Below are 26,920 nucleotides of genomic sequence, written 5' to 3'. Positions count from 1 at the left end.
GTGTGTGTGTGTGTGTGTATCTCTGCAAGCTATGGGCAGCCCTAAGTCGAAGAGCAAATTGATACTTTATTTTGCTAGTGTGATGTGCGTGTAGAAGGCAAGGTAGGGCTAGGCATGCGGAGGGAGAGAGACGCCATGGAGGTGATGATGAGAAAGCAACAATAAGGTGCAACCTCATACTCGCCACAACCAGCAATGGCCCCCAATTCATGTGTCTAATCAGTGATGGCGAATGTCGCAACCGTGATCATTGTTTGCTTCAACCTCGTGATTGCCACAACTTGCTTTGCACGCCGTAGGCTATTACTTACTCGCGAACGAAAGGGGGATATTGAAACTCACTAGTCCATTTTAATTTAAAGAGAGACAATATGCTGAGAGAGGGGGTATAATGGTGACAACAAGCACATGATGTTGGCTATGGAGGAAAGAAACAGAGAGCATTCACATATATGAGATGTGGATGATGTTTAAAGAGAAGAAAGGGAGGGAATGATGATCAGTCTCTTTTGAGTTCAATGGTTGCTCATGAGTGTGTTAAAGAGAGAAATGCTGGTGCACACAGAGGTAATGGAGTATCCCATTGCTCCCAATTGGAGTTGAAGATGGAGAAGCATGAGAGAGAGAGAGAGAGAGAGAGAGAGAGAGAGAGAATAAAAGAAGAGACAGTGAGATAGAGTGAGCATATTTGCAACCTTGAAGGATCTCTACTTTTTGTCAAAAGTAGGCAGTAAAGAATGTTCCTTCAATAATTGGGAGAGGGAAGTGAAGAGAGAGAGAGAGAGAGAGAGAGAGAGAGAGAGTTGGCTCACGTTTTAGAGAGAGAGTACAATCAGAGAATATGAGTTTTTTCTTTTTTGCCTAATAAAGAGGTCCTCCTATACCCCATTCATTTCCTAATGCTCAATCCCTTCCCTCCACCCCCCCCCCCCCCCCCCCCCCCCCCCCCCCCCCCCTTCTAGGACGATAAGCATGTGGCCACATGAGGCATAGTTATGAGTAAGATGTTATTGATGCAACTAAGCCAAAATCAGCAAAGGCTTCACATAGTTGCGTATAAGACAAATAATTGGTGCGTTTGTGATGCACAACTATTGCAAAAAATGCCTCGCGTGACCGTTCCCTTATTCTCTCTCTCTCTCTCTCTCTCTCTCTCTGTACGCGGACTTAATGCGTCGCAGATTACAGCTCACAGTAGCGGAAGACAATGGGAATGGCAGCCATACAAGCTCCTCTCACACTTCCCCGCTTCATGCCACTCGCTCCTACTCGTCTGCTTGCGCGTGGACCTCAACCAATTGCAGCCATTGCGGTAAAAGCCACCCAAAATGCAGGTGAACATGTATCCCATTTTGGCACACACACATTTCTCATTGTCTGTTGAGGTGATGCATAAGATATGGTCACTGGTAAACAATAATGTGGTACATGGTTGACATACTTGCACAGGAGATGTGTCGCTTGCATAGATTGTTGATTTTATAAGCCACATCCAAACGTACTTTAATGCACTCTTGTATGACGTTAAGTTTGCCGACTCTGGCTTTTGCTGCAGTTCTTCATGTCGAGCAGACACTTTTCTCTAGGATAGCTCAGCATGGGAAAAATGCTAAATGATGTTAACAAATAATGATATATTCAATGGCAATAGCTAGGATACTCTGGCTGCATGATGCCATTATAAATGTGGCAAGTGCTCTTTTGGCCATAGCTGTGTAGAGAGCTCATCAATCCAACATGCTACCCGACTGCAGAATCGATGTAGCATCCCTTTCCCTTGCAAAGAACTTCTAGTTGGCTCTTGGAATGCTCAGCTGGGCTTTGATCCTCTGAGTATACGGTGTATAGGTAGGATTGTGGAGACTTCCTGCCAATGCCTTTGGGGATGCTTCACATCATTCCTTGTTTGGAGAGCTCTTGCATCGCCTCTTTCTAGAGCAGGGGTCCAATTCAGCTTTCTTACATGGGGAGTAGTCTCGTGATTGATGCACTGTCTTGGCAATTATTTGTTTTCTGAGGGTGATGCCAAGGTTCCGGTTTTTATGCTGACAACTCATGGGTATCTTGAGTATGATACAAGAGGGGATGCGCAGTGTGATGCTTCTCTACTTCGAGATGAGGTGTTCTGCATGCTAGTTGTCATCACATTGTGGAATGTTTGGCAAGCTCGTTGCCGCCACCTTCTCAGTGTTGCACCGTCCTCTACTGTGGACATCCTCGTAGACATTTGGGTGGATATTATCCACGCTCTACGTAGCCAGTGGGATTCAAGAGCGGTTTACTCAAGGGAAGTCAGGAAGCGTAGGCTTGTTTTCCCCCACCACACTGGTTCATCTTGCACTCCTCTCATTCCTCATTGTAATGTGCAACGGAAGTGATTGATAGTGAATGCTCAGGATGAGTGCTTAGTGTGTACTCAAGGTTCCTTTTACTCCATGATAGAAATGTGCAATAGACGAGAGAGCGAGAGAGAGAGAGAGAGAGAGAGAGAGAGAGAGAGAGAGAGAGAGAGAGAGAGAGAGAGAGAGAAAATGATAATGTGAGATGCTGATGGGATTCTGCAGTAGATGCTTGGATCTGAGAGGCTAAGGGCTGGAAACCGAAAACGCTAGGGCTGATTTGGCTTGGAATTGTGATCTGACGATGAGGCTAGGGCTGAAATCTGAAAATGCTCGGCTGATTCTGCTGGTAAAGCTGACGATGGGCTGATGGTTGAAAAACGCTGAAGATGCTTGTGCTGCAGGTACTGGATGTTTGGAGAGGTCGTCTCTTATATATAGGTGCAAAATTTTGGGTCGAGCAGTGTCAGATTGAGCTCCCACAAATTTATAATATGATGCTAATATGTCACTTATCAATAAGTTGATGAACTACTAATAAGAGGTGCTTTGAATACAGTTATTACCTAGGCTTGGTACTAATGGTGCTGTATGGAAACACTAAAGTGCCTACACCTAACAGACACTAGTTGTGCTCATGTGCAATCAGAGAGTATGCAGCTACTCTAAAGTGCCTTGACATGCACATCCTACGTACAGGCTCACAAGGGTGCTAGAACACGTTCTAGGCTATCCTAAACCCTAGAAATAAGAGCTATAACTAGTCCACATGCGCGTAGGGTTAGATGTGCATGTGACTCCCACCTTGATGAGTTGCATTTGGTGGATTCTTCTATATCCACCTTTGAGTTTTTTCACTCCTATACATCCTGCGAGATAGTCTATTTCTAGCATCTCTAGAGTTCTATTGTACTCAGATTTATAGAGGTGATTTTTCCACAGAGAGAGAGAGAGAGAGAGAGAGAGAGAGAGAGAGAGAGAGAGAGAGAGAGAGAGAGAGAGAGAGAGAGATGGATGAAATGAAATGTTATATTAACGTCTTCAAAAGGCCAAAATGACCTATGAGATCAATAAGTTACAACGCGATGAATCTGATACAATGTCTGAGTACCAAAAATTAAAAAGGTACTGAAAAAAGGGGTACTATAGAATCCTAAACTGCTAGCTGTGAACTAAGCAGCTAGCTCGAACTGTGTAGGATATGAGTAGGGGGGTGAAAATAGTGAATGAGGGTTCATACAACACAATGTGAGAGCTAATACAAAGGCTGATACAAAGGCTGGTACAACATGAGCAGGGTGTACAATCCTCAAAAGAGCTAAATCACCGGAGATCCTTCATCAGTCATTGGCGGATCTCATCAATCTCCTCCATGGTCAGTAGTCTGACCGAGCGTCGTCCATGTCGGACCAAAGTGATCTCAATCCTCTGATTGTCACGTGCACACTTCACTTACGCTACGTAGACATCATGCTTCTGCGACTGTCTAGTATGAGTCATTAGCTTAGGACTGACGACGTTAGTGGGGATGTCGTGGTATTTAGTCAATACTATGCATGATGGAGCTGATGGTTATATTGTCTTGTGGGTGACTACCATGAGTCTAACCTTGCACTTTCCTTGAAGGGTGAATCTGGGCTTATCTTGGATTCATCTAGGTATATTTTTTAGTCGTATAGCGGACATGCAGACTTCACATTGTGAAGTTTTCGTCCGAGTTACGACCAGTTGATATTGTGCTAATTATTTCTATCTTTTGTGGTGCGTATGCCCTATCAACTACCTCATTTTTGTGCTATTTTTTTCGATTTAATGCTTCTTTTAGTGCTAGGCTTCATTATGGCTGAGTCTGCCCTTGATCTCTGGAGTCATGACAGAAACTCAGTACGCTGAACTTTGTGTTGATGTATGCTCATGTGTGTGTGCGTGTGGTGTGTGTTGGGGAGCATATGTTAGTACGTAGTTCTACACCCACTATTGGGCACTGACGACGTTAGTGGGGGTATTTAGTCAATACTATGCATGATGGAGCTGATGGTTATATTGTCTTGTGGGTGACTACCATGAGTCTAACCTTGCACATTCCTTCAAGGGTGAATCTGGGCTTATCCTGGATTCATCTAGGTATATTAGCTTAGGACTGAGCGTAGCACTTTGTCAGCCTCTAGCAGGGCGTGAATGTCTAGGCCGGTCATAGTTGCATACCCTCTCTTGCACAGTACCACATTTTAGCACTTGGGCATTTACCGCGTGAACCACCTCTTAGCACCTCATTTTTTAATAAGGGATTTTCATCCTATTCCTCACTTGGTCGTGGGGGCATTAGTGTGCCTGCTCGACCCAGCCTGTGCCTCCTATATAAGGAGCCTTTGGGCGCTAGCACTTGGCAGAAGAGGTAGCAACAGCAAAAGAGTCTGCAGATTCGGGGATGCTGGCCAGCACCAGCGTTCTCAGCCCCTTTCTCCAGCAGCGTTTTTCAGCCAGAAGACCAGCGTTTTCAGCCAGCATGATCAGTGTTTTTCAGCCCAAGACAGCCAGCGTTTCATCTTGAAGCGCCAGCAGATTTCAGCCTACCCTTGTCATGGTTGCAGTTCCCTAGCCATCGACAACGCTAGCAGATTCCGGCATTCAGCCATAGCGGCGGCGGCGTCGTCACCGTCACCAACACAGTACCCCAACACCCAGTACCCCTCGGCGTAAGGATCCACAAAACCCATCAAGAACCTTGTCATTGACATCACCATTGTCCACATAGACCCATCAGACTGGCATCAGTCAGTACCTCGTGGTCAACATCACCGTCGTCGACATAGAACCGAGCATTACCTCGTCGTCGACATCATCGTTGTCGACATAGAACCCATGAATACCTCATCGTTGACATTATCGTCGTCGACATAGAACCCAACAGTACCTCGTCGTCGACATCATCGTCGTCGACATAGAGAACGCAGTAGTACCTCGTTGTCGACCTCATCGTTGGCGACAGAACCCAACAGTACTCCGCAGTACCTCAGTACCCCGCAATACCCATCAATAGCGTCAATACTAGTACCCAGCATCAGTACACATTAGCATCAGCATCTCAGCATTTAGTCATTGTATCAGCATTGCGCAAGAATAAAGAAAGTACTTGCCCTGGCAACAGAGCAAGGGGGCCCTTGAGGGTTTGGGACTGACATTCGGTGTTGTCTCTCTTCTCTCTCTCTCTCTCTCTCTCTCTCTCTCTCTCTCTCTCTTCTGTCTCTCTCTTTCATTCAACACAGTTCAGTTCTTTCAAGTGAAGTAAAGTGTCCCTTGTGTTTGTGCGGAATACTAGATCCGAGCTAAATCCTTAAACACTTCCGCTGCACCTGCCACTGATGCAACCTTCGTCGATGCTGTGCAGTCCTGGCCGTTCGGATCTTCTAGCTCGGTCGCTCGATCGACCAACGTGCCTCAGGTGTGAGGAGAATGTGAGCTCTGCTGTGGTAGTTACTCCTTCGGCTGTGGTAGTTACTCTATAGAAGTCTGTGATCCGTCTTTGAGACTGGCTCACCTCTTCTCTTATCAAGCTCTCTCTGTGTCTACGTAGCTCGAGCAAAAACAGTCCGAGGCATCTCTGGTCCTCATACCCCGTGGCTCTAGAGAGTGGTCCAAAGCCCTCTCTGAATAGGTAGTGAAAGTAGCATCGTATCTCATAGTAAACTGGGCAATGGCATGCGTAGTCTAACTATGTCTCAGGCTCCATGTGACATAGGGGATATGTCCTGGCCTTTGCCGGTACTCCACTGTATCTACCAGTCTCGACCTAAACGTGTTGTGAAGATGTGCATATCTGGCCAATAGCACATCGTAACTCATGAGAGAAGTGGGTGTCCATGTATCTGGGCCTCGTCACAAAACCATCCTCAGTAAGCTGGAGAAGATGCTCTCTATAGAATGCCATCTTCGTGCCTAGTTCTTGTGTTGGTTGTATCCAAGTCCTCTTGGTTTCTAGCCGAGTCAAGTCCTGGCAGATGAGCCTGGTGATCTCGAACTGTGTAAGAGTTAGAGATGGTGTCACGTGACACATCCAACCCTATGTGTCCGTGGACAAGCTACAGCACGACAAGGGTTCAGTCAGTCTAGTCAGTCTAGACTTAGAAGTGATCTGGCACTTTTTGTGAGTCTGTTGGCAGACCGTGCATGTCCAAACACTTAATGTAAATGCATATCCTCTGGTTGCACACAACATGATCCTAAGCATTCCCATCAGAATCCATCAGAATCCTTCAGGGGAATTTTCTAGTGCATTTAGCCTATTTTACCTATTTTTGACATTTTTCACTTATTATTTTTAAGTGACTTTTGTTGGAAAGTAGGTAGGGCAAATTGAGTAAGTTTGTATATAAGCAAACCTAGACTAGCACTAATTGGAAGAAGAGGCAACAGGAGCCAAGCTCAACAGGCACTTTCTCAGCAAGACCGGCAGGATCCCATAGCATTTCCAGCCAATCAAGACCAAGCTAGCGTTTTCTGCAGCAGACAAGCCTTGGCGTTTTGCAGCAGATCATCTAGCATTTGCATCATCGCCAGCAAGTCCCCGCCCTTGGCGTTTTTGCATCAAGAGATCATCGCCCACACACATTCAGCCCTAGCGTTTTCAACCCAGATCGCCCTCCATTGTAGCTGGCGTTTTTTAGCAATGAAGCACCTGCAGATTCTGCCCTAAAACAGTAGCAGATTTAGCCCAGAAAGACCATCAGTTTCAGCCCTACAGTAGATGCAGATTTTCAGCCCTAAAGAGAAGCAAAATCAACTTTTTCCTTAGCGTTTTCGGCAACAACAGATTTCAGCCCATAGCGTTTTTGGACAGCAGATACACACTTGCAGATTTCAGCCCTTAGGTCAATCTCGCCATCCCCGTCGTCGACATCGACATAGCCTAGACTTGCATCAGTCACATGCATTCACTTCGTACAGATTGTGCAATCATAAGTAGACCACTCTCGCCGACGAGAGTGGGGCCTTCGGAGGAGGGTTTTACAACGTCTCTGGTGTTGTATCTCTCTTTTCTCTCTATCTCTCAGTCTCATACACTTGCATGCACAGTGTCCATTCACTTTGTTTGTGATCATAGCACTCTCTTGTTAAGAACGGAAGGCTTTACCTTCCATAAGAACAAAAGGAACCTTGAGCACAGTTCGGAGCACTTATCTTGAGCAAAGCGCAAACATTCATTCCGCTACACCTAACATTGGTATCAGAGCTTTGGCAGTGTTCTGTATCACTCAAGGAAAGAACCACAAGAATCACAAGAATATTTTTGCTTGGTGCGGTCGCATGGACCCAAGTTCGCTTGGGCGTGTTGATTCTTAATTGTGTTTTTGAAGAGTGACAGGAATCCCAGGAAAGAAGGGCTTGTCCAGCCTCCCCTTGTGTCTCTTTTCACTCATTGAGAGCGGACCGTGCACTTAGCGGCTGGCCAATCGACGTGAGGTGGGAAAAAGCAACCTTGGTGTGAGCGCAAGGCCGCTAAGGGGTGCGCCCGCAGAAAGGAGTAGAACTCACCCGGTAAGACCTACTATTGGCTATGTTCCTTGGAGATTTCCAGTTTGTGATGTGCATGTGCCGAGGGTGGAAGGGCTTGTCAACGAGGAGAAGCTCCATGTCGAGGTGAACCAAGATGCAAAAGCGATAGCAGATGTGGAGGCTCCTGTTGCAGATACAGAGGGTTCAGTAGCTGATGAAGAAGGTTTGTAAAGCGGGGATGATGGTCAAGCTTTTGTGAAGCAGCAAGTGGATGCAGATGCTGATACGGAGTCGGTATATGATGTCGGTGATGATGAAGATACAAGCTCGATTAGCTGGGAGACAAGCGAGGAGAATAGTGCCGGTGAGTCTACATCCTATGACGGAGAGACGGAATCTGAGGAACCTAAACTGGTAAAGGTAAAGCTACCCTCTTATATATTTGATGATATGGTAGTAGCCCATGTGCAAGAAGAGCAGGGAACAGAGCAAGCCGAGATGCTTGATGAAGACCAAATGGTGCGGTCTAGGCCTACAGATGATGCAATGCAGGTAAAAGTAGTGTGTGGTGCCATGCTAATGGCTGTGCTGATGAAAGTAGCGGTAGAATGTGCCATGGTGGTGCAACAGTGCACCATTTTGCCAAGAGAGATAAAGCGGCCGTGTCTATGGAGAAAGACAAGGATGATGCAGTAGAGCACGAGTTTCTCTCTTCCATGGAGGAGCATGATGCAGCGGTAGAAGAGGTGATTGAAGAACATTTAATTGAAGCTGAAAAGCAAGAGGTGTTGATCGACCTTGAAGGGCCGGTTGGCAAGGAAGGGCTCGATGATGTTGGAATGGAGTGTGCAGCCAAAGAGGAGGTTGTGATGCCAAAGACGGAGGAGATTCCGATGCAGCAAGCATGTCCAATGGTGGAGAAAGGAGAATCTCAAGTAGTGGCTTTGCTTCCATTGAAGGTATGTAAGCTATGGTTGATGAAAAAGATGGTAGATACTGTTAAGTATGGAACCTCATTTACCCTTGTAATTTTCTGTGGTAAAAGCGCACATTTGTAAGGCCCCCATTATGAGGAGAAGCCATCGTGCGTGAAGGAAAATCACTCACCGGAAACCAAAATTTTCACGGACAAGAATCAGGGGCAACTTTAGAGGCCTCGCTCCGCCCCCGAGACTTTTTTCGCCGGAATATTCATTTTCGCCGGAATATTATGGCCGGACGGCGGCCGGAAAGTGGTCGGAAAACAACCGGTCGGTTGGCCGGTGGCCGGTAGTCAATGGCCGATGGCCGGTGGTCGGGAGTCAATGGCCGGTGGCCTGTGGTCGGAAGTCAATGGCCAGTGGCCGAATTCAAAAGCGGACTTGTCTTCTCAAGGGCGGCCACACATGGGCGGATTGGAGGGTCCGATTTGGACTTATTCGCACAAGGGCGGCTACACATGGCTGTCTCTCATTAGAGAGGGCAGCCCTTTTGGCCTATAAAAGGAGGCCATTTCTACACACATTTCATAGTGTGAAGTTGATGCAACAAGGTGAGTGTGAGGTGGTGAGAGTGAAGCAAGGCGGGAGCTCTATCAAGGGTTTAATCCCTTTGTAAACTACTTCTTCTTTTGAAGTGCTAAAGCCATTGAGTGGCTGCTTTCCCGTGGACGTAGCCCACATTGGGTGAACCACGTATATCGTGTGTACTCTCTCTCTCTCTCTACTCTATAATCTCTTGTGTGTGAAATCTATCTCTCTCCATTAAGTAATCTACTCAAAAAATCTATTTAGCTACGTCTTATTTTCTTACAGATACAACTCTATGGAGGCTGATTCAGTAGGTGCAGGGGTATATGCTCAAGTCCTCCACTTTATTTGGTCGGGAGGGAGGGTCGGAGGGAGGGTCAGACATGTGTTGGAATTGGTGTCGGGTAAGCTAGGGCCAGCCTACACATATGGTGATTTAGGTGCTGGGGTACGGCACTCTGGTGAGCAGTTACATATAGGTGGAAGATATCAACGGCAGGTGTTTGATCCAGGCGGAAGCTATGTGATGCAGGGGGTGGGGCAACCCACTTGAAGGTTTGGCAGTAGGATGCAATAAAACTATCTAAATATGGTTTTAGTTTTCTCATAGTGTGTGCCAGGTTTTGCATTTATAAGGTGAATAAAGCTTTTATGTGGTTGAGCATAAATGCTCAACTGGGGGGTGGGCAATGATGGTGCAGCAGTGTGTCGACTCTAGAAAGTGGCATGGGCAAATATATGCAGGCTAGCAGAAGCATGGCAAAGGATTGGAGTAGCTAGCAAAATCATGGGATGGCAGGTAGCTGCGGAATTGTATGCATGATGCGGCTTATAGGCCAAGGAAGGCTCCATAAGGGGCTAGTTTGGTGAACAGATGAAGGAGATGCAAAGTGTAGATTTTGGGTACAGGAATGAAGAGCTTGAAGTGCTGAAGGAGCAGGTCCAGACGGCTCATCAAACCGAGCTACGGAGCCCAAGATATTGAAGGTTGAAGTTTCAGTGGATTGCAGATTCTTGCCGGACAGGGCAGCCGGAGACAGGTGATCCAAGTGGAAGTCGAGGTACAGGTGTGTAGAGCTCAATTTATGGAGCCTACCCGTCTTTTTAGATTGCGGATCAGAGGCACGGTTTGCATTTTATGGCCAGTTGAAGTTTTACCGGGGGCTAGGTTGGTGCCCACTTGACCACATGAGGAATCATGCAATCTGGCGTCTTTTGAGACTCGACAAGGTTCTAGAGCAGGGTATGCATCATATGGAGCTAGCAGGAATTGACTGCATGTCAAACGGAGTCCGGAGCAAAAAATTACACCAGTCGGAAGGTTGGGTGCCTTTGTCCAAAGTTGGTTGCAAATGCTTTGATCGATTTTTGCGCCCTCAGTATGGGGTCTTGGGAAATCCCGAAATGCGGTCGGAGCCGGGTATTTTCAAGTCGACATGGTAAGCTTGCGGGCGGGTTCAACGGCTCGGCAAATGAACCATGAGGGGCCAATGAGCAGACAGAGCAAGCTAGAGGAAACAAAGTTTTTAAAAAAAAAAAAAAAGGTGGTTTTTCTTTTTCCAAAGCTTTGAGGCTTGGGCCTTGTGGAGATGCCACGTGGTGGCAGGTTAAGCCCACATGCGTAGTGGGATGCCGGGGGGTCGCGATATTAGACCAAGGCCATGAGGCCTCTAATGGACACAAGAGGGGAGAGTGTTAGGTGCAGTGGAATGATTGGTTGCGCTTTGCTCAAGATGAGTGCTCCGAACTGTGCTCAAGGTTCCTTTTAGTTCTTATGGAAGGGAGAGCCTTCCGTTCTTAATGGAGAATGCTATGATCACAAACAAAGTGAAATGGACACTGTGCGTCCAAGTGTATGAGACTGAGAGATAGAGAGAAGAGAGATACGACACCAGAGACGTTGTAAAACCCTCCTCCAAAGGCCCCACTCTCGTCGGCGAGAGTGGTCTACCTATGATTGCACAAAGTGGTACAATGCGGATGCAATGGACTGATGCAACCTGGGACTATGCCGATGATGACGACGACTTTGGGGCTGAAATCTGTGGTCTTCTATCTGCTGAATTTCGGGACTGTTTCAGTGGCTGAAAACGACTGTTTTGACAGCGTTTTTATGGCTGAAAATGGGGGTTCTTCTGCAACCAATTAGGGCTGAATTGTCTGCTGTCCAAGAAGGCTGAAAACGCTGCTGTTTCTGCTTTGAATCAGGCTGAAAACCAAAACGCTGGGGGCTGATGGTAGCGTTAGTAAAAACGCTAGCATGCTGGGATCATGGCGATGATGGGGAGGCTGAAATCGCTTGGGAATCTGGTACTGCTGATGGTATGCAAAAACGTTATGCAATCTGCTGATGATGGCGATGATGCAAACTGAAAACACTGAGGCTGATGTGTGGCGAGGATGGGGATAAAAAACGCTAGGGGTTCCTGCTGGGGTTCTGCTGAGAATGTGCATGTTGAGCATGTGCTCCTGCTGCCTCTTCTGCCAGAAAGTGCTAACTTGGGTTTGCTTATATATTTACTTAGCAAAAATCCCCTACCTACTTTTGTTGGAAAGTCACCTAAAAATAATAAGTGAAAATACCAAAAATAGGGAAGATAGGCTAAATGCACTGGAAAATTCCCCTGACTGAATCTGATGGATTCGGAAGGGAGTACTGATGATCATGCTATGTGCAACTAGAGGATATGCATCTATGCTAAGTGACTGGGCATGAACGGTCTACGAATAGACTCACAAAAGTGCTAGATCACTTCTAATCTAGACTTGACTGGACTGACTGAACCCTGATCATGTTGTAGCTTGTCCACGGACACATAGGGTTGGATGTGTCACGTGACATCCTCTCCTTTTCAAAGTGAGGTACTGGTACCGAACTGTATGGCGTCGAGGGAGATCGCCAATAGCATCCGGAATCCTGGAAGGGACTCTTCGCCGGCCCACTCTAATGTGTGGTTCGTGCGGTACTTGAACTTCATAAAGGTCTGCAACGCTTGCTTTTTTGGGCCGCGCCGAAAGCGACAAAGTCTTTTGTGGCTCCTTCGATGCTTCAACTTCGTCGAGTGTCATGCTTCTTTCTTCTTCAAGAATCTCCGTGGCTGAAAATTTCTGAAACCATTTCCGACACAAAAACATGAACATACCCATTCCATGTAAAGTGAATGGAAAAAATCTTGTCTTCCATAAAAACTGTGCATGCAATGTAGATGAACAAAGAGACGGAGTGCCAAACCGTTCACCACATACACGCAAACAATGAGATCGAATCTTTCTCTTATGATCTAGAGCAATCAACTGTGGCAATTCACAACGGATATGCCCATGCTTGGTGCTCATACTTTCATGTGCTTGTTCTACGAATGTGTCATGCCAAGGAAGAGACATTGAATGTGACTTCCTTGAATGCATACTTTTCAACTTTTCATGAACAATCCGCTTACATTTGTGCTCATTCATGAGTGAAACGTGCTCAACGTACAATATGTCATGCGTAGGAAAAGGGATCACATAAAGACGCTGACTAAAATACGGGAAACGATCACGAATGAAACACGCGTACAATGCGTGCGTATCAATCATGCGAACACATAATACTTCGTGTAAGGGCTCTTTGGACCTAGGCTCGAGAGCCAAGATCGATCTTTCGTGATTGATCAAATCTGCAACGAGGTTAGCTTCGCTAGAAAAAGCATCCACTAACTCATCATCCTTGTGAACAATCATATCATCTTCAGGCAACTCATCATGGTTGTGAGAAATCACATCTTGATCATGCAAATCATCATGCTTGTGAGAAATCACATCTTGATCATGCAAATCATCATGCTCTTCATTGTCATCCAAATCATCATGCTTATCATTATCATTCAATTCATTATGCTTCTCACAATCATGCAAATCCTGTGTGTCATGCTTTGGAGAAGAAGAGACTGAGAGAGCCAAATCTCTTGCATCTGTGCTTGAACTTGAGAAAAGAGTCGCAAGAACTCTTTCATGTGTTGGTCGCTCTTTTCTTTGATGGCTTTGTTCTCGCGATCAAATTCTGCTTGTCTTGCTTTGTTCTCGCGATCAAATTTGGCTTGACTTTCTTTTTCTTCCAAGTCGTACTTATGGTCTATGGCTTCCATTCTTGCATCGTATTCACGATCTATGGTTGCCCATCTTTCTTCGTAGTCACGATCTATGGCTGCCCTTCTTTCTTCGTGTTCTAACTTCTTGTCCATAAAAAACTGCGGGAACTCCTTCATAGGAGTTAGTGCAATCCTTGTCGTAGATGGGGAAGAGTCAGAAAAACCTCTTGGTGGGGAAAATTCTTTTTCACCTCTCTCATGCTCATCACCTCCAAGCGAAGTATCCATTCCGCTTCGAGTGATGACCATTCTGAAGTCGTGGGTTCTTGGGTTCTTGTGGTCTTGGGTTCTTAAGTTCACGAGGAACGTGGGTTCTTGGGTTCTTGAGGGTCTTGAGGTTCTTGAGGTTTTCTTTCGCTTGCAATCTGTGTTTGAGAAGGATCTTCTCTTCACCCGAGTTCTACTCCTTTCTGCAGGCGCACCCCTTGGCGGCCTTGCGCTCACATCAAGGTTGCTTTTTCCCACTTCACGTTGATTGGCCGGCCGCTAAGTGCACGGTCCGCTCTCAATGAGTGAAAAGAGACACAAGGGGAGGCTGGACAAGCCCTTCTTTCGTGGGATTCTTGTCACTCTTCAAAACACGATTAGGAATCGACACGCCCAAGCGAACTTGGGTTCGTGCGACCGCAACAAGCAAAAAAAATTCTTGTGATTCTTGTGGTTCTTTCCTTGAGTGATACAGAACACTGCCAAAGCTGTGATTCCAATGTAAGGTGCAGCGGAATGATTGTTTGCGCTTTGCTCAAGATGAGAGCTCCGAACTGTGCTCAAGGTTCCTTTTAGTTCTTATGGAAGGGAGAGCCTTCCGTTCTTAATGGAGAATGCTATGATCACAAACAAAGTGAATGGACACTGTGCGTGCAAGTGTATGAGACTGAGAGATAGAGAGAAGAGAGATACGACACCAGAGACGTTGTAAAACCCTCCTCCGAAGGCCCCACTCTCGTCGGCGAGAGTGGTCTACTTATGATTGCACAAAGTGGTACAATGCGGATGCAATGGACTGATGCAACCTGGGACTATGCCGTTGACGACGACGACGACTTTGGGGCTGGCATCTGTGGTCTTCTATCTGCTGAATTTTCGGACTGTTTCGGTGGCTGAAAATGACTGTTTTGGCTGCGTTTTTATGGCTTCTGCAACCAATTAGGGCTGAAGTGTCTGCTGTCCAAGAAGGCTGAAAACGCTGCTGTTCTGCTTCAAATCAGGCTGAAAACCAAAACGTTGGGGGACTGATGGAAGCGTTAGTAAAAACGCTAGCACGCTGGGATCATGGCGATGATGGGGAGGCTGAAATCGCTTGGGAATCTGGTATTGCTGATGGTATGCAAAAACGCTATGCAATCTGCTAATGATGGCGATGATGCAAACCGAAAACGCTGAGGCTGATGTGTGGCGAGGATGGGGATAAAAAACGCTAGGGGTTCCTGCTGGGGTTCTGTCGAGAAGGTGCTTGTTGAGCATGTGCTCCTGCTGCCTCTTCTGCCAGAAAGTGCTAACTTGGGTTTGCTTATATATTTAGTTAGCAAAATTGCCCTACCTACTTTTGTTGGAAAGTCACTTAAAAATAATAAGCGAAAATACAAAAAATAGGGAAAATAGGCTAAATGCACAGGAAAATTCCCTTGACTGAATCTGATGGATTCGGAAGGGAATACTGATGATCATACTGTGTGCAACCAGAAGATATGCATCTATGCTAAGTGACTTGGCATGCACGGTCTACGAATAGACTCACAAAAGTGCCAGATCACTTCTAATCTAGACTTGACTGGATTGACTAAACCTTGATCATGCTGTAGCTTGTCCACGGACACATAGGGTTGGATGTGTCACGTGACATAGAGAAGAGGGGAGCTCTCCCTCCCGTTGGCGATGGCGTGCGTGTGGCGGCCCTGCCGGGCTCTGCGCGCGGCGCACTGAGGCGGTTTGGCGGCGGTTTTGGCCCGTGGCGGCGGTGCAGAGGCGCTCGCGCCAGCATGGAGGTGTTGATGACGTGGAATCCGGACAGGCGGTGGTTCCCGCGGCCGTTAAGGCCCCTAAGTTTTTGAAGGCAAGAAGGAGGGCAATAGCGACCTCGCTATTGCCTCCCCTCCTCATGGAAAAGGGTAGTCCCACAGTGGATGGAGAGTGAGGCCAAGGACGTCCAACGAGCAAGCAAGGGAAGAGCAAAGCAAGAGAGCAAACTCAAAGGTCCAAGAAGAGCAAACTGGACGGCCAAATTGAAGGGACATAAGGAGAATTTGCACACCATGTAATTATTTCCAAAAATGAACTATGCTAAGTGGTGGCAATGCAAGTATATTCTAAATGGAGCTCCAAGTGAAGTGCACGACATGGAAGCTCACCCCATTTTTCTTTTTTTGGGTCTCCTAGACACACTCCTAGAATAGAAGATAGATGTTCATTTTTTGGGGTCTTTGGGCCAAGGCTAGCTTTTTTGCCATGAGTTTTTTTTAGCCAAGGCTTTGGAGTCATTATCTTTGGTTGCCGAGGTTCATGCTGGCAGTGTGTTGGTTGTATATGGTATTCGATATGCTAGAAGACTATTCTCTACTGTTTCTGGGCGTCATTCCCCCTTTCCCCTTCTCTTCTCTGCTTGTGTGCGTGTGTTTCTGGGCGTGTGTAGGCGTGTGTGCCCCCCCCCCCCCCCCCCCCCCCCGCGAGGTTTGTCGTGCAAAGAGAGATAGAGAGGTTGTGTGAGCGTGGAAGGCTGTGAATTGAGCGGAGCGGAGTGATTGAGTTTGTTTGGTACATTGCAAGGCGTATGTGCGTATGGTTGTGTGAAAGCGGTGATTTGCTTGCGGGTAGTGTTGAGTTTTGAAGGTGAACTCTAGTGGATTGGGACGCTGTGTATACCCTGGGCTATAGTGAGACATTGTGTTGTGTGCTGGGTGTGTTCCCCTATCCCCCTCTCCAACGTGCAGAGTTTTGGTCTCACATTGTTCAGTCTCTGCCACAGGCAGAGCAATGGTGCATTGGGGGTGACTTCAACATGTTGGAGGCCCCCTTGAGTTGGCAGGTTGGGAGAGGTTTTGTATGACTCTGCGGGTTTGAGATGTGTGGCAACATTCTAGCTTTGTGAGGCCCCCAGACACTAGTCTAGCGTTTTTGGACATCCTCAGCACTTCCCCATCCGTGGCGTTTTGCAGATTTGCATCACCGCCATAGACAATCAGCCCCAGCGTTTTGGTCTTCACCAACACCACCCTTTGCCTGGCGTTTTCCAGTTTCCCATGACCGCCAGCAAATCCTCAAGGACCAGCGTTTTTCACTAACGCTAAGCAGTCAGCCCAACGTTTTTCATTTTCAGCACCTTTGGTGCAGATGTTTAGCATTTTTCAGCATTAGACACGACAGCAGATTCAGCCCTAGTTGGTTGCAGAAGATCCCCATTTTCAGCCTCGAAAAACGCAGCCAAAACAGTCATTTTCAGCCACCGAAACAGCCCCGAAATTCAGCAGTTAGCAGACCACAGATTTCAGCCCTAAAGTCGTCCTCGTCATCACTGTCGTCGTCATCGGCATAGTTCCAAGTCGCATCAGTCCATTGCATCCGCATTGTACCACTTTGTGCAATCATAAGTAAACCACTCTCGCCGACGAGAGTGGGGCCTTCGGAGGAGGGTTTTACAACGTCTCTGGTGTCGTATCTCTCTTCTCTCTCTATCTCTCAGTCTCATACACTTGCACGCACAGTGTCCATTCACTTTGTTTGTGATCATAGCATTCTCTCATTAAGAACGGAAGGCTCTACCTTCCATAAGAACAAAAGGAACCTTGAGCACAGTTCGGAGCACTCATCTTGAGCAAAGCGCAACAATCATTCCGCTGCACCTAACACCACCAGCTCTCCCCTGAAACCTGGACCCTTGTCAGAAAGTAACTCCAATGGCATGCCAAATTTGCAGATATCACGTGACACATCCAACCCTGTGTGTCCGTGGACAAGCTACTGCATGACAAGGGTTCAGTTTAGTCCAGTTAGTCTAGCTTAGGAAGTGTTCTGGCACTTTTGTGAGTCTGTTCGTAGACCGTGCATGTCCAAACACTTAGATTAGATGCATATCATCTGGTTGCACACAATCATATTTCCATCAGAACCCATCTGGAGCATTTTTACAGTACATAGACCTATTTCCCCTATTTTTGACATTTTTCACTTATTATTTTTAAGTGACTTTTGTTGGGAACTAGGGAGGGAAAATTTACTAAGTTTGTATATATAGAAACCTAGCACTAGCACTTTCTGGCAGAGGAGGGAGCAGGAGCGCTTGCTCACAGGCAACTTCTCAGCAGGGTCTCAAGATTCTCTAGCGTTTTTGCATCACAGCACATGAGCTGGATCAAGAACCCAGATCAGCCAATGTTTTTGCATCTGCATCAACCTGGCGACAACAAAGGACAGATCAGCCCTAGCGTTAGTGGTTTGCACCAGGAGATTCACATCGTTTTTGCAGCAAGACCCATTTTCAGCCCTAGCGTTTTTGGTTTGCAAATCAACCTCAACGTTTTTGCAGATCTTCGCGACGTAACAGTTAGAAGCATCAACGTTTTCAGTTTTCAGCGTGTCGTCGTCGCACCGTCGCCATCGACATCGTCACTGACTTAGAGTCGGAATTCAGCAGATAAGGATTTGCAGATTTCAGCCCTTAGCATTTTCAGATTGCAGCCCGTCTCGTCCTCGTCCTTATCGTCGTTGACATCGTCGGAAAGTCCAAAGCATTGTATAGATTTGTGCAATCATAAGTAGACCGCTCTCGCCATAGAGAGTGGGCCCCTTGGAGGAGCGTCTGACAATTTCTGGTGTCGTATTCTTCTCTCTCTATCTGTTAGTCTCAGCACCTTCATTCACAGTGTTCACCACTTCGTTTGTGTCCACTACACTCTCTCACTAAAGGAACGGAAGGCTCTCCGTTCCGTACGTAAAAGGAACCTTGAGCACAATTCAGAGCACTCGAGCAAAGTTCAACATTCACTTCCGCTGCACCTTACATTGGTATCAGAGCTTTGGCAGTGTTCTGTATCACTCAAGGAAAGAACCACAGAATTGTTTTTGCTTGTTGCGGTCGCACGTAACCCAAGTTCACTTGGGCGTGTCGATTCCTGATCGTGTTTTTGAAGAGTGATAGGAAACCCAAGAAAGAAGGGCTTGTCTAGCCTCCGCTTGTGCCTCTTTTCACTCATTGAGAGCGGACCGTGCACTTAGCGGCCAACCAATCGACGTGAGGTGGGAAAAAGCAACCTTGGTGTGAGCGCAAGGCTGCCAAGGGGTGTGCCCAAAGAAAAGAGCAAAACTCGGGTGAAGAGAAGATCCTTCTCTAGCACAGATTGCAAGCTAAAGAAGAACCTCAAGAACCTCAAGACTCCATACTCCCAAGAACCTCAAGACCCTCAAGAACTCAAGAACTCAAGAACCTCAAGAACCCAAGAACCAAAGACCCACAAGAACCCAAGTTCCTTGTGAACTTAAGAACCCAAGACTTCAGTGGATGGTCATCACTCGAAGTGGAATGGATACTTGGCATGGAGGTGATGAGCATGAGAGAGGCAAAGAAGAATTTTCCCCACCGGGAGGTTTTTCCGACCCTCCCCCTTCCCGATCTACGCCAAGGATTGCACTAACTCCTATGGAGGCTTTTGACAAGATGATGATGGACAGGGAGTTAGAACGCAAAGCAAGAAAAGCAGAAAGAATGGCAGCCATAGATCGTGAATCCGCAGAAAGAAGGGCACCCATAGATCGTGAATACGAAGAAAGAATGGCAGCCATAGAGCATGAGCACGAGCAAGCATGCTTGGAAGCCAAAGCACGAGAAGCAAAATTGGATCGCGAGAACAAAGAAAGAGAAGCAGAATTTAATTGCGAGAACAAAGAAAGATAAGCAGCATTTGATCGCGAGAACAAAGCAAGACAAGCAATGAACGACCGACACATGAAAGAGATGTTGCGACTCTTTTTTCAAGTGCGGGCGCAGATGCAAGAGATTCGGGAAAATGAAACTCTCAGTCTCTTCTTCTCCAAAGCAAGACACACGGGATTTGCATGATAAGGTTAAGCATGATGATTAGCATGATCAAGATGTGATTTCTCACGAGCATGACAATTTGCAGGATAATGATGTGATTGTTCACAAAGATGATAGTTTAGTTGATACTCTGTCTAGTGAAGCTAACCTCATTGTAGATTCGATCAATCACAAAGAACCGATCTTGGCTCTGGAGCCTAGGTCCAAAGAACCGTCATAGGAAGTACTATGTGTTCGAATGATTAGTCAGCACGCATTGTTTGAGTGTTTCATTCGTGATCGTTTCCTGTATTTTAGTCAGCGTCTTTATGTGATCCCTTTTCATAGGCATGCCATATTGTACGTTGAGCACGATTCACTCATGAATGAGCACGGATGTATGCGGATTTCTCATGAAAAGCTGAAAAGTATGCATTCAAGGAAGTCAAATTCCATGCCTCTTCCTTGGCATGACACAGTCGTAGAAAGAGCACAAGAAGGATTGAGTATCAAGTATAGGCATTTCCATTGTGATTAGCCACAGTTGATTGATTTAGATCAGAAAGTCAAGATTCGACCCCAATTGTTTGCGTGTGTTTGATGAACGGTTTGGCACTTCGTCACTCTGTTCATTTGCATCGCATGGACAGTTTGTTCGAAGGAATCATATTTTTCCAGTCACTTTACATGGAATGGGTATGTTCATGTTTTTGTGTTGGAAGTGGTTTCAAGAATTTTCAGCCTCGGAAATTCTTGAAGAAGGAAGAAGCATGACTTTAGACGAAGTTGAAGCATTGAAGGAGCCACAGAAGACTTTGTGTCGCTTTCGGCGCGGCCCAAAGAAGCAAGCGTTGCAGACCTTTATGAAGTTGAAGTATTGCATGACCCACGCATCAGAGTGGGCCGACGATGAGTCCTTTTCAGGATTCCGGATGCTATTGGCGATCTCCCTCGACGCCATACAGTTTGGTACTAGCACCTCACTTTGAAAAGGAGGGGATGTCACGTGACACATCCAACCCTATGTGTCCGTGGACAAGCTACAGCATGACAAGGGTTCAATTTAGTCCAGTCAGTCTAGCTTAGGAAGTGTTCTGACACTTTTGTGAGTCTGTTCGCAGACCGTGCATGTCCAGAGACTTAGATTAGATGCATATCCTCTAGTTGCACACAACATGACCATCAAATTTTCATAAGAACCCATCAGGAGCATTTTTACAGTGCCTTATTATTTTAAGTGACTTTTGTTGGGAACTAGGTAGGCAAATTTACTAAGTTTGTATGTATAGAAACCTAGCGCTAGCACTTTCTGGCAGAAGAGGCAACAGGATCGCTTGCTCACAGTAACTTCTCAGCAGGACCCCAAGATTCTCTAGCGTTTTTGCATCATAGCAGATGAGCTAGCGTTTCTGGATCAAGAACCCATATTAGCCAGCGTTTTTGCATCTGCATCAGCCTGGCGACAGCAAAGGACAGATCAGCCCTAGCGTTAGTGGTTTGCACCAGCAGATTCACAGTGTTTTTGCAGCAGGATCCATTTTCAGATCTAGCTTTTTTGGTTTGCAGATAAACCTCAGCGTTTTTGTAGATCTTCGCGACGGAAGAGTTAGAAGCATCAACGTTTTCAGTTTTCAGCGTGTCGTCGTCGCATCGTCGCCATCGACATCGTCACCGACCTAGAGTCAGAATTCAGTAGATAAAGATTTGCAAATTTCAGCCCTTAGCATTTTCAGATTCCAGCCCGTCTCGTCGTCGCCCTCATCGTCGTCGACATCGGCGAAAGTCCAAAGCATTGTAGAGATTTGTGCAATCATAAGTAGACCGCTCTCGCCATAGAGAGTGGGGCCCTTGGAGGAGGGTTTGACAACTTCTGGTGTGGTATTCTTCTCTCTCTATCTCTGTCTCAGCACCTTCATTCACAGTGATCACCACTTTGTTTGTGTCCATTGCACTCTCTCACTACAAGAACGGAAAGCTCTCCCTTTCGTAAGTAAAAGGAACCTTGAGCACAGTTCGGAGCACTATCTTGAGCAAAGTTCAACATTCACTTCCGCTGCACCTTACATTTCAGCAAATATCTTCATATACAAATAAGGAAACATCTTTACTCGTGCTTAACAGCTTTGGCTTCGGCCCACCTGGATAGATAGTCAACAACAGTAAGTATGCAACATTTACCTCCACCTGTCATAGGTAGAGGACCTATTGCATCGATACTCCACTTCTCAAACACATCATAAGCCACATGGTGCCTCTCATCTCTAATTTGAGAACCCTATTTTCCATGCTTTGACACTCTTTGCAAGACTTGCACCAATGATGAACATCACGTAGAATGCTTGGCACACATACCCTTCCTGCAAGACTTTATGCAAAGTGACCACCACAAGAACCCTCATGAGTCTCCTCTGAAATTTTGTAAATTTCCTCTTTCCAAAATGAGAGATGAAGAATGAACAACTTCCTCCCCGGCTGCCCAATCAATGAGAGGGTTATGCTCACGAAACCATAGAATGCCTAAAAGCATATCACATCCTGAAAGAGGAGATACTACAAATTTTCTGTGGAAGGACGCTTTTTGAACTGTAAACAACACATCAAGGCACTCTTGCGTGATGAGAGAGTCCATAACGGAAGCGAAGCCCGACACCTCGAAAGGAGATGTCTTGCTAACCTCCAAGCGGGCTCTTTCGACAAGAGAGTCACTTATCACATCATCATACTGCCTGGATCAAACAATATGACAAAACGCAGACGCTTCACATGACCATAACACTTAATGAGAGACTCATCAATGGGAGGATCGTGAGAAACTTGGGTCACACTCGTGTTCTCATTTATGGCATTAACAAAGGATGTGGGTTCTGTGGGTTCTTTAGATTCGTTAGATTCAATCTTAGGACATGTTCTTTTTATGTGACCCTTGATGTGACAATGATAACATCGACCTTCCTTAGAATAAATGCTTTGTTCTTCTGATGTGATGTATCCTCCTAGAATTCCTTGTGCTGCTTTTTCATATGGAGTGAGCTTAGGTTTAGCAATTGTGTTAGCTTTACCCTTGTATTCATTGTGAGAGTTCTTTTCTGAGAGACTAGATGAAGATTGGTAAGGAGAGTTACCATTCTTACTGTTCTGAGGATTTTGAGAAGTCTGAGAGGTACTTTGAGAAGTCTTGTTTTCTTTAGGTTTTCCTTTATTGTGCTTCATCTCCTGTGCGAGAGCAATCGCTACCGCCTTGTCGAGATCTACGGGATCGAAGAATTCCACATCAAGCTTGATATAGTCGTCCAACCCGAAAATAAAAGCCTCTTTGTGCTTCGCATCTGATTTGCGTAATGGATGCCAAGCTGCAAAACACGGTTAGAAAAATACATGACCGGAGTACCATTTTGCTTAAGATTGCGCCAATCTTCTTTTAACCGCACTAGGTACTGAGGTGGCAAGAACGGCGCCTTGAGCTTGTCTTGGGAGTCGGCCCAACTGAAAGAAAGGGGTACGTCTTCCTCGGCTGCCTCTAGGTACGCGGCCAATTGCTCCTCTTGCATGCTTGATACCAATTAATGGCATCACCGGCCAGATACATGGCTGCCGTCAAAACTTTGCTATTTCCTGTCTTCTTAGTTGTCGCAAAATAAGCATTGGATTGATGCAACCAAGAATGAATAACATTAGCATCCATCTTACCGTCATACTTACTAAATGTCAACTTCTCCGCGACGGGGTTGTTGGAATCCGTTTCTCGACTACCTGATGATTCGCCCACGTCCTTGAGTGGCTCTGACTTCGAGGTGAGAGCCTGTAAGACCAACTCTTGCATGCGTTGATCTCTCTGGGCCTCACGTTCTAATTCCAAGGCCGCTCGTCTTTCTTCGGCCGCCATGCGCATTCGAAAAACAGGGAGGGAACAATCTCTGAGCAAGCCCAAACTGAGATGAGAACCTCCAGTCGCGTGAAGGCCCCCCATCCATCTGGGTGCTGCTGACTCGAGAGGTGTGAGCCACTCAGCTGGTACTGCCTCTGAGATGTCCTAACACATGCTCTGCACCCCTCTCATGCCCTGTAGCTCGATGCCTTGAAGCTCCTCTGACAAGCCTGAAAACTTTAGCGAGTCACCTAAAGTGTGTGCTGGACCCTCTGCCATGGGACCCCAAGAAACATGAGGCCGACTACTGACCAAGTGGCTTCTCTGAGTGCTAACCATGGGGTTCCAAACAAGGGGCTGTCTCAGGCGTTCCTCCGTGCAAGTAGGTTGACGCTGCTCCAGGCCTCTCCTCAGCTGCTCCTAGGATCGGAGCAGACTCACAGCGAAGCGGTCCTCCAATCTCCTACTCAAGCCAACTCTGCGCATCTCTGTGAAAATCAATCTTGTCGAAGGTCGCCAGGGGCCTCCAACCTGAAGCACTCTAGCACTAAGGCGCTGAAGCAAGGACTCCTTCCAGTGCTCCTCTCTTGGAAGAAGTCCTCCGACGATAAACTTCCCTAGAAGGGCTCTGCTCTGCTGTGCTGGGTCTATGATCCCCAACCCTCCCTGAGAACAAGGAAGAATGATGACCTTCCATGCCACTTTGGCTTGTGCTATTTGAGTGTCATGCCCTGACCAAAGGAAGTTCCTGATCAGACTCTCTACCTGGCTGATGCAAGAACTCGAAAAGATCCAACAAGAAGTGACGTACCACATAGTAGTCAACAACGCCTAGTTGGCCACTCAACTCTGCCTGCCAGAGAAAGTTGTGCGAAGCTCCAATGTAACAGCTTCCTTCTCATGGACAGGAGGAGGGGAGCAATTTGCTGCTCGGGAGACAAGTCCAAGCGAACCTGACAGCCCAAGTACCAAACTGCAGTCCCTGGGGGAATCCATCTGAAACCCTCGCCTGGTATCCAATCAGGCGTAGAAGCACTACCAACCAAGAAAGCCACTGTCTTTCTCCAGTTGATGAGTGCGCCTGATGCACAACAAAAAGTCTCAAGAGCCTGCTCACACCTATGAAGGTTGGCCTCCTGGCCATCCAAGTACAAGGCTGAGTCGTCTGCAAACTCAGCATCCAATAGCTCATCTGCCCGAATAGCGAGCGCTTGGGAAGCTTGGCCCTTGAGGGTTCTTGCTGAGAAGAATGCCTGTTGAGCATGTGCTCCTTCTGCCTCTTCTGCCAGAAAGTGCTAACTTGGGTTTGCTTATATATTTTCTTAGCAAAATTGTCCTACCTACTTTTGTTGGAAAGTCACTTAAAAATTATAAGTGAAAAATGTCAAAACTAGGGAAAATAGGCTAAATGCACTGAAAAATTTCCCTAACTGAATCTGATGGATTCTGAAGGGAATACTGATGATCATGCTGTGTGCAACCAGAGGATATGCATCTACACTAAGTGACTGGGCATGCATGGTCTACGAATAGACTCACAAAAGTGCCAGATCACTTCTAATCTAGACTGTCTGGATTGACTGAACCCTCATCATGCTGTAGCTTGTCCACGGACACATAGGTCTGGATGTGTCACGTGACATCCCCTCTTTTTCAAAGTGAGGTACTAGTACCGAACTGTATGGCGTCGAGGGAGATCGCCAATAGCATTCGGAATCTTGGAAGGGACTCTTCGCCGGCCAACGCTAATGTGTGGGTCGTGCGGTACTTGAACTTCATAAAGGTCTGCAATGCCTTCTTCTTTGGGCCGCGCCGAAAGCGACAATCTTTTGAATCTCCTTCCTTGCTTCAACTTCCTCTAGAGTCGTGCTTCTTTCGTCTTCAAGAATCTCCATGGCTGAAAATTCTTGAAACCATTTCCAACACAAAAGTATGAACATACCCATTCCATGTAAAGTGCGTGGAAAAAATCTTGTCTTCCTCAAAGATTGTGCATGCAATATAGATGAACAAAGAGACGGAGTGCCAAACCGTTCATCAAACACATGCAAACAATGAGATTGAATCTTTCTCTTTTGATCTAGAGCAATCAACTGTGGCAAAACACAATGGAAATGCCCACGCTTGGTGCTCATACTTTCATGTGCTCTTTCTACAAATGTGTCATGCCAAGAAAGAGACATGGAATGTGACTTCCTTGAATGCATACTTTTAAGCTTTTCATGAAAAATCCGCATACATTCGTGCTCATTCATGAGTGAAACGTGCTCAACGTACAATATGTCATGCCTAGGAAAAGGGATCACATAAAGACGCTGACTAAAATACAGGAAACGATCACGAATGAAACATGCGAACAATGCGTGCGTATCAATCATGCGAACACATAATACTTCCTGTGAGGGTTCTTGAGACCTAGGCTCGAGAGCCAAGATCGGTTCTTCCCGAATGATCGAATCGTCCTGTGGGGGTTCTTTGGACCTCGACTCAAAAGCCAAGATTGGTTCTTTGTGATTGATCGAATCTACAACGAGGTTAGCTTCGCTAGAAAAAGCATCCACTAACACATCATCCTTGTGAACAATCACATCCATCTTCATGCAACTCATCATGCTTGTGAGAAATCACATCTTGATCAGGCAAATCATCATGCTTGTCATTGTCATCCAAATCATCATGCGTGTCATTCAAATCATCATGCAAATCATTGTCATTCAATTCATCGTGCTTGTCATTGTCATTCAAATCATCATGCTTCTCATAATCATGCAAATCCTGTGTGTCATGCTTGGGAGAAAAAGAGACTGAAGAGAGTCTTCGTCTCCTGATTCTCTTGCATCTGTGCCTGAACTTGAGAAAAGAGTCGCAAGAACTCTTTCATGTGGTTGGTCGCTCTTTTCTTTGAGGGCTTTATTCTCGCGATCAAATTCTACTTGTCTTGCTTTGTTCTCTCGATCAAATTCTGCTTGTCTTGCTTTGTTCTCTCGGTCAAATTTGGCTTCACTTTCTTTTTCTTCCAAGTCGTACTGACGCTCCATGGCTTCCATTCTTGCATCGTATTCACGATCTATGGCTGCCTATCTTTCTTCGTAGTCACGATCTATGGCTGCCCTTCTTTCTTCATGTTCTAACTTCCTGTCCATAAACAATTGCGGCAACTCCTTCATAGGAGTTAGTGCAATCCTTGTCGTAGATGGGGAAGGGTCAGAAGAGCCTCCTGGTGGGGAAAATTCTTCTTTGCCTCTCTCATGCTCATCACCTCCAAGCAAAGTATCCATTCCGCTTCGAGTGATGACCATTCTGAAGTCGTGGGTTCTTGTGGGTTCTTCTGGTGTTGGGTTTTGAAGTTCACGAGGAACTTGGGTTCTTGCGGGTCTTGGGTTCTTAAGTTCACCAAGAACTTGGGTTCTTGAGGGTCTTGGGTTCTTGAGGGTCTTGCGGTTCTTGAGGGTTTTCTTTCGCTTGCAATCTGTGTTTGAGAAGGATCTTGTCTTCACCCGAGTTCTACTCCGTTCAGGGGTGCACCCCTTGGCAGCCTTGCGCTCACACCAAGGTTGCTTTTTCCCACCTCACGTCGA

General features: G+C 46.4%; 1 protein-coding gene across 1 annotated transcript in view; it reads left to right on the top strand.

Moving 5' to 3' along the window:
• Positions 1–1,139: 1,139 nt before the first annotated feature.
• The window catches only part of LOC147420307 (FAD/NAD(P)-binding oxidoreductase family protein), a 99,356-nt gene continuing 73,575 nt past the window's right edge, over positions 1,140–26,920 (top strand). Inside the window, exon 1 of the mRNA XM_086504461.1 lies at positions 1,140–1,334. Coding sequence (XP_086360587.1) covers positions 1,208–1,334 — 127 coding nt within the window. The 5' untranslated portion in view covers positions 1,140–1,207. The remainder of the gene's footprint in view (positions 1,335–26,920) is intronic.

Source organism: Adiantum capillus-veneris, chromosome 28 (assembly GCF_014529385.1).
Source record: "Adiantum capillus-veneris isolate H3 chromosome 28, ASM1452938v2, whole genome shotgun sequence".
Lineage (NCBI taxonomy): Eukaryota > Viridiplantae > Streptophyta > Polypodiopsida > Polypodiales > Pteridaceae > Adiantum > Adiantum capillus-veneris.
The sequence above is the reverse complement of the archived record's forward strand: the minus strand, read 5'-3'. Positions and strand labels throughout refer to the sequence as shown.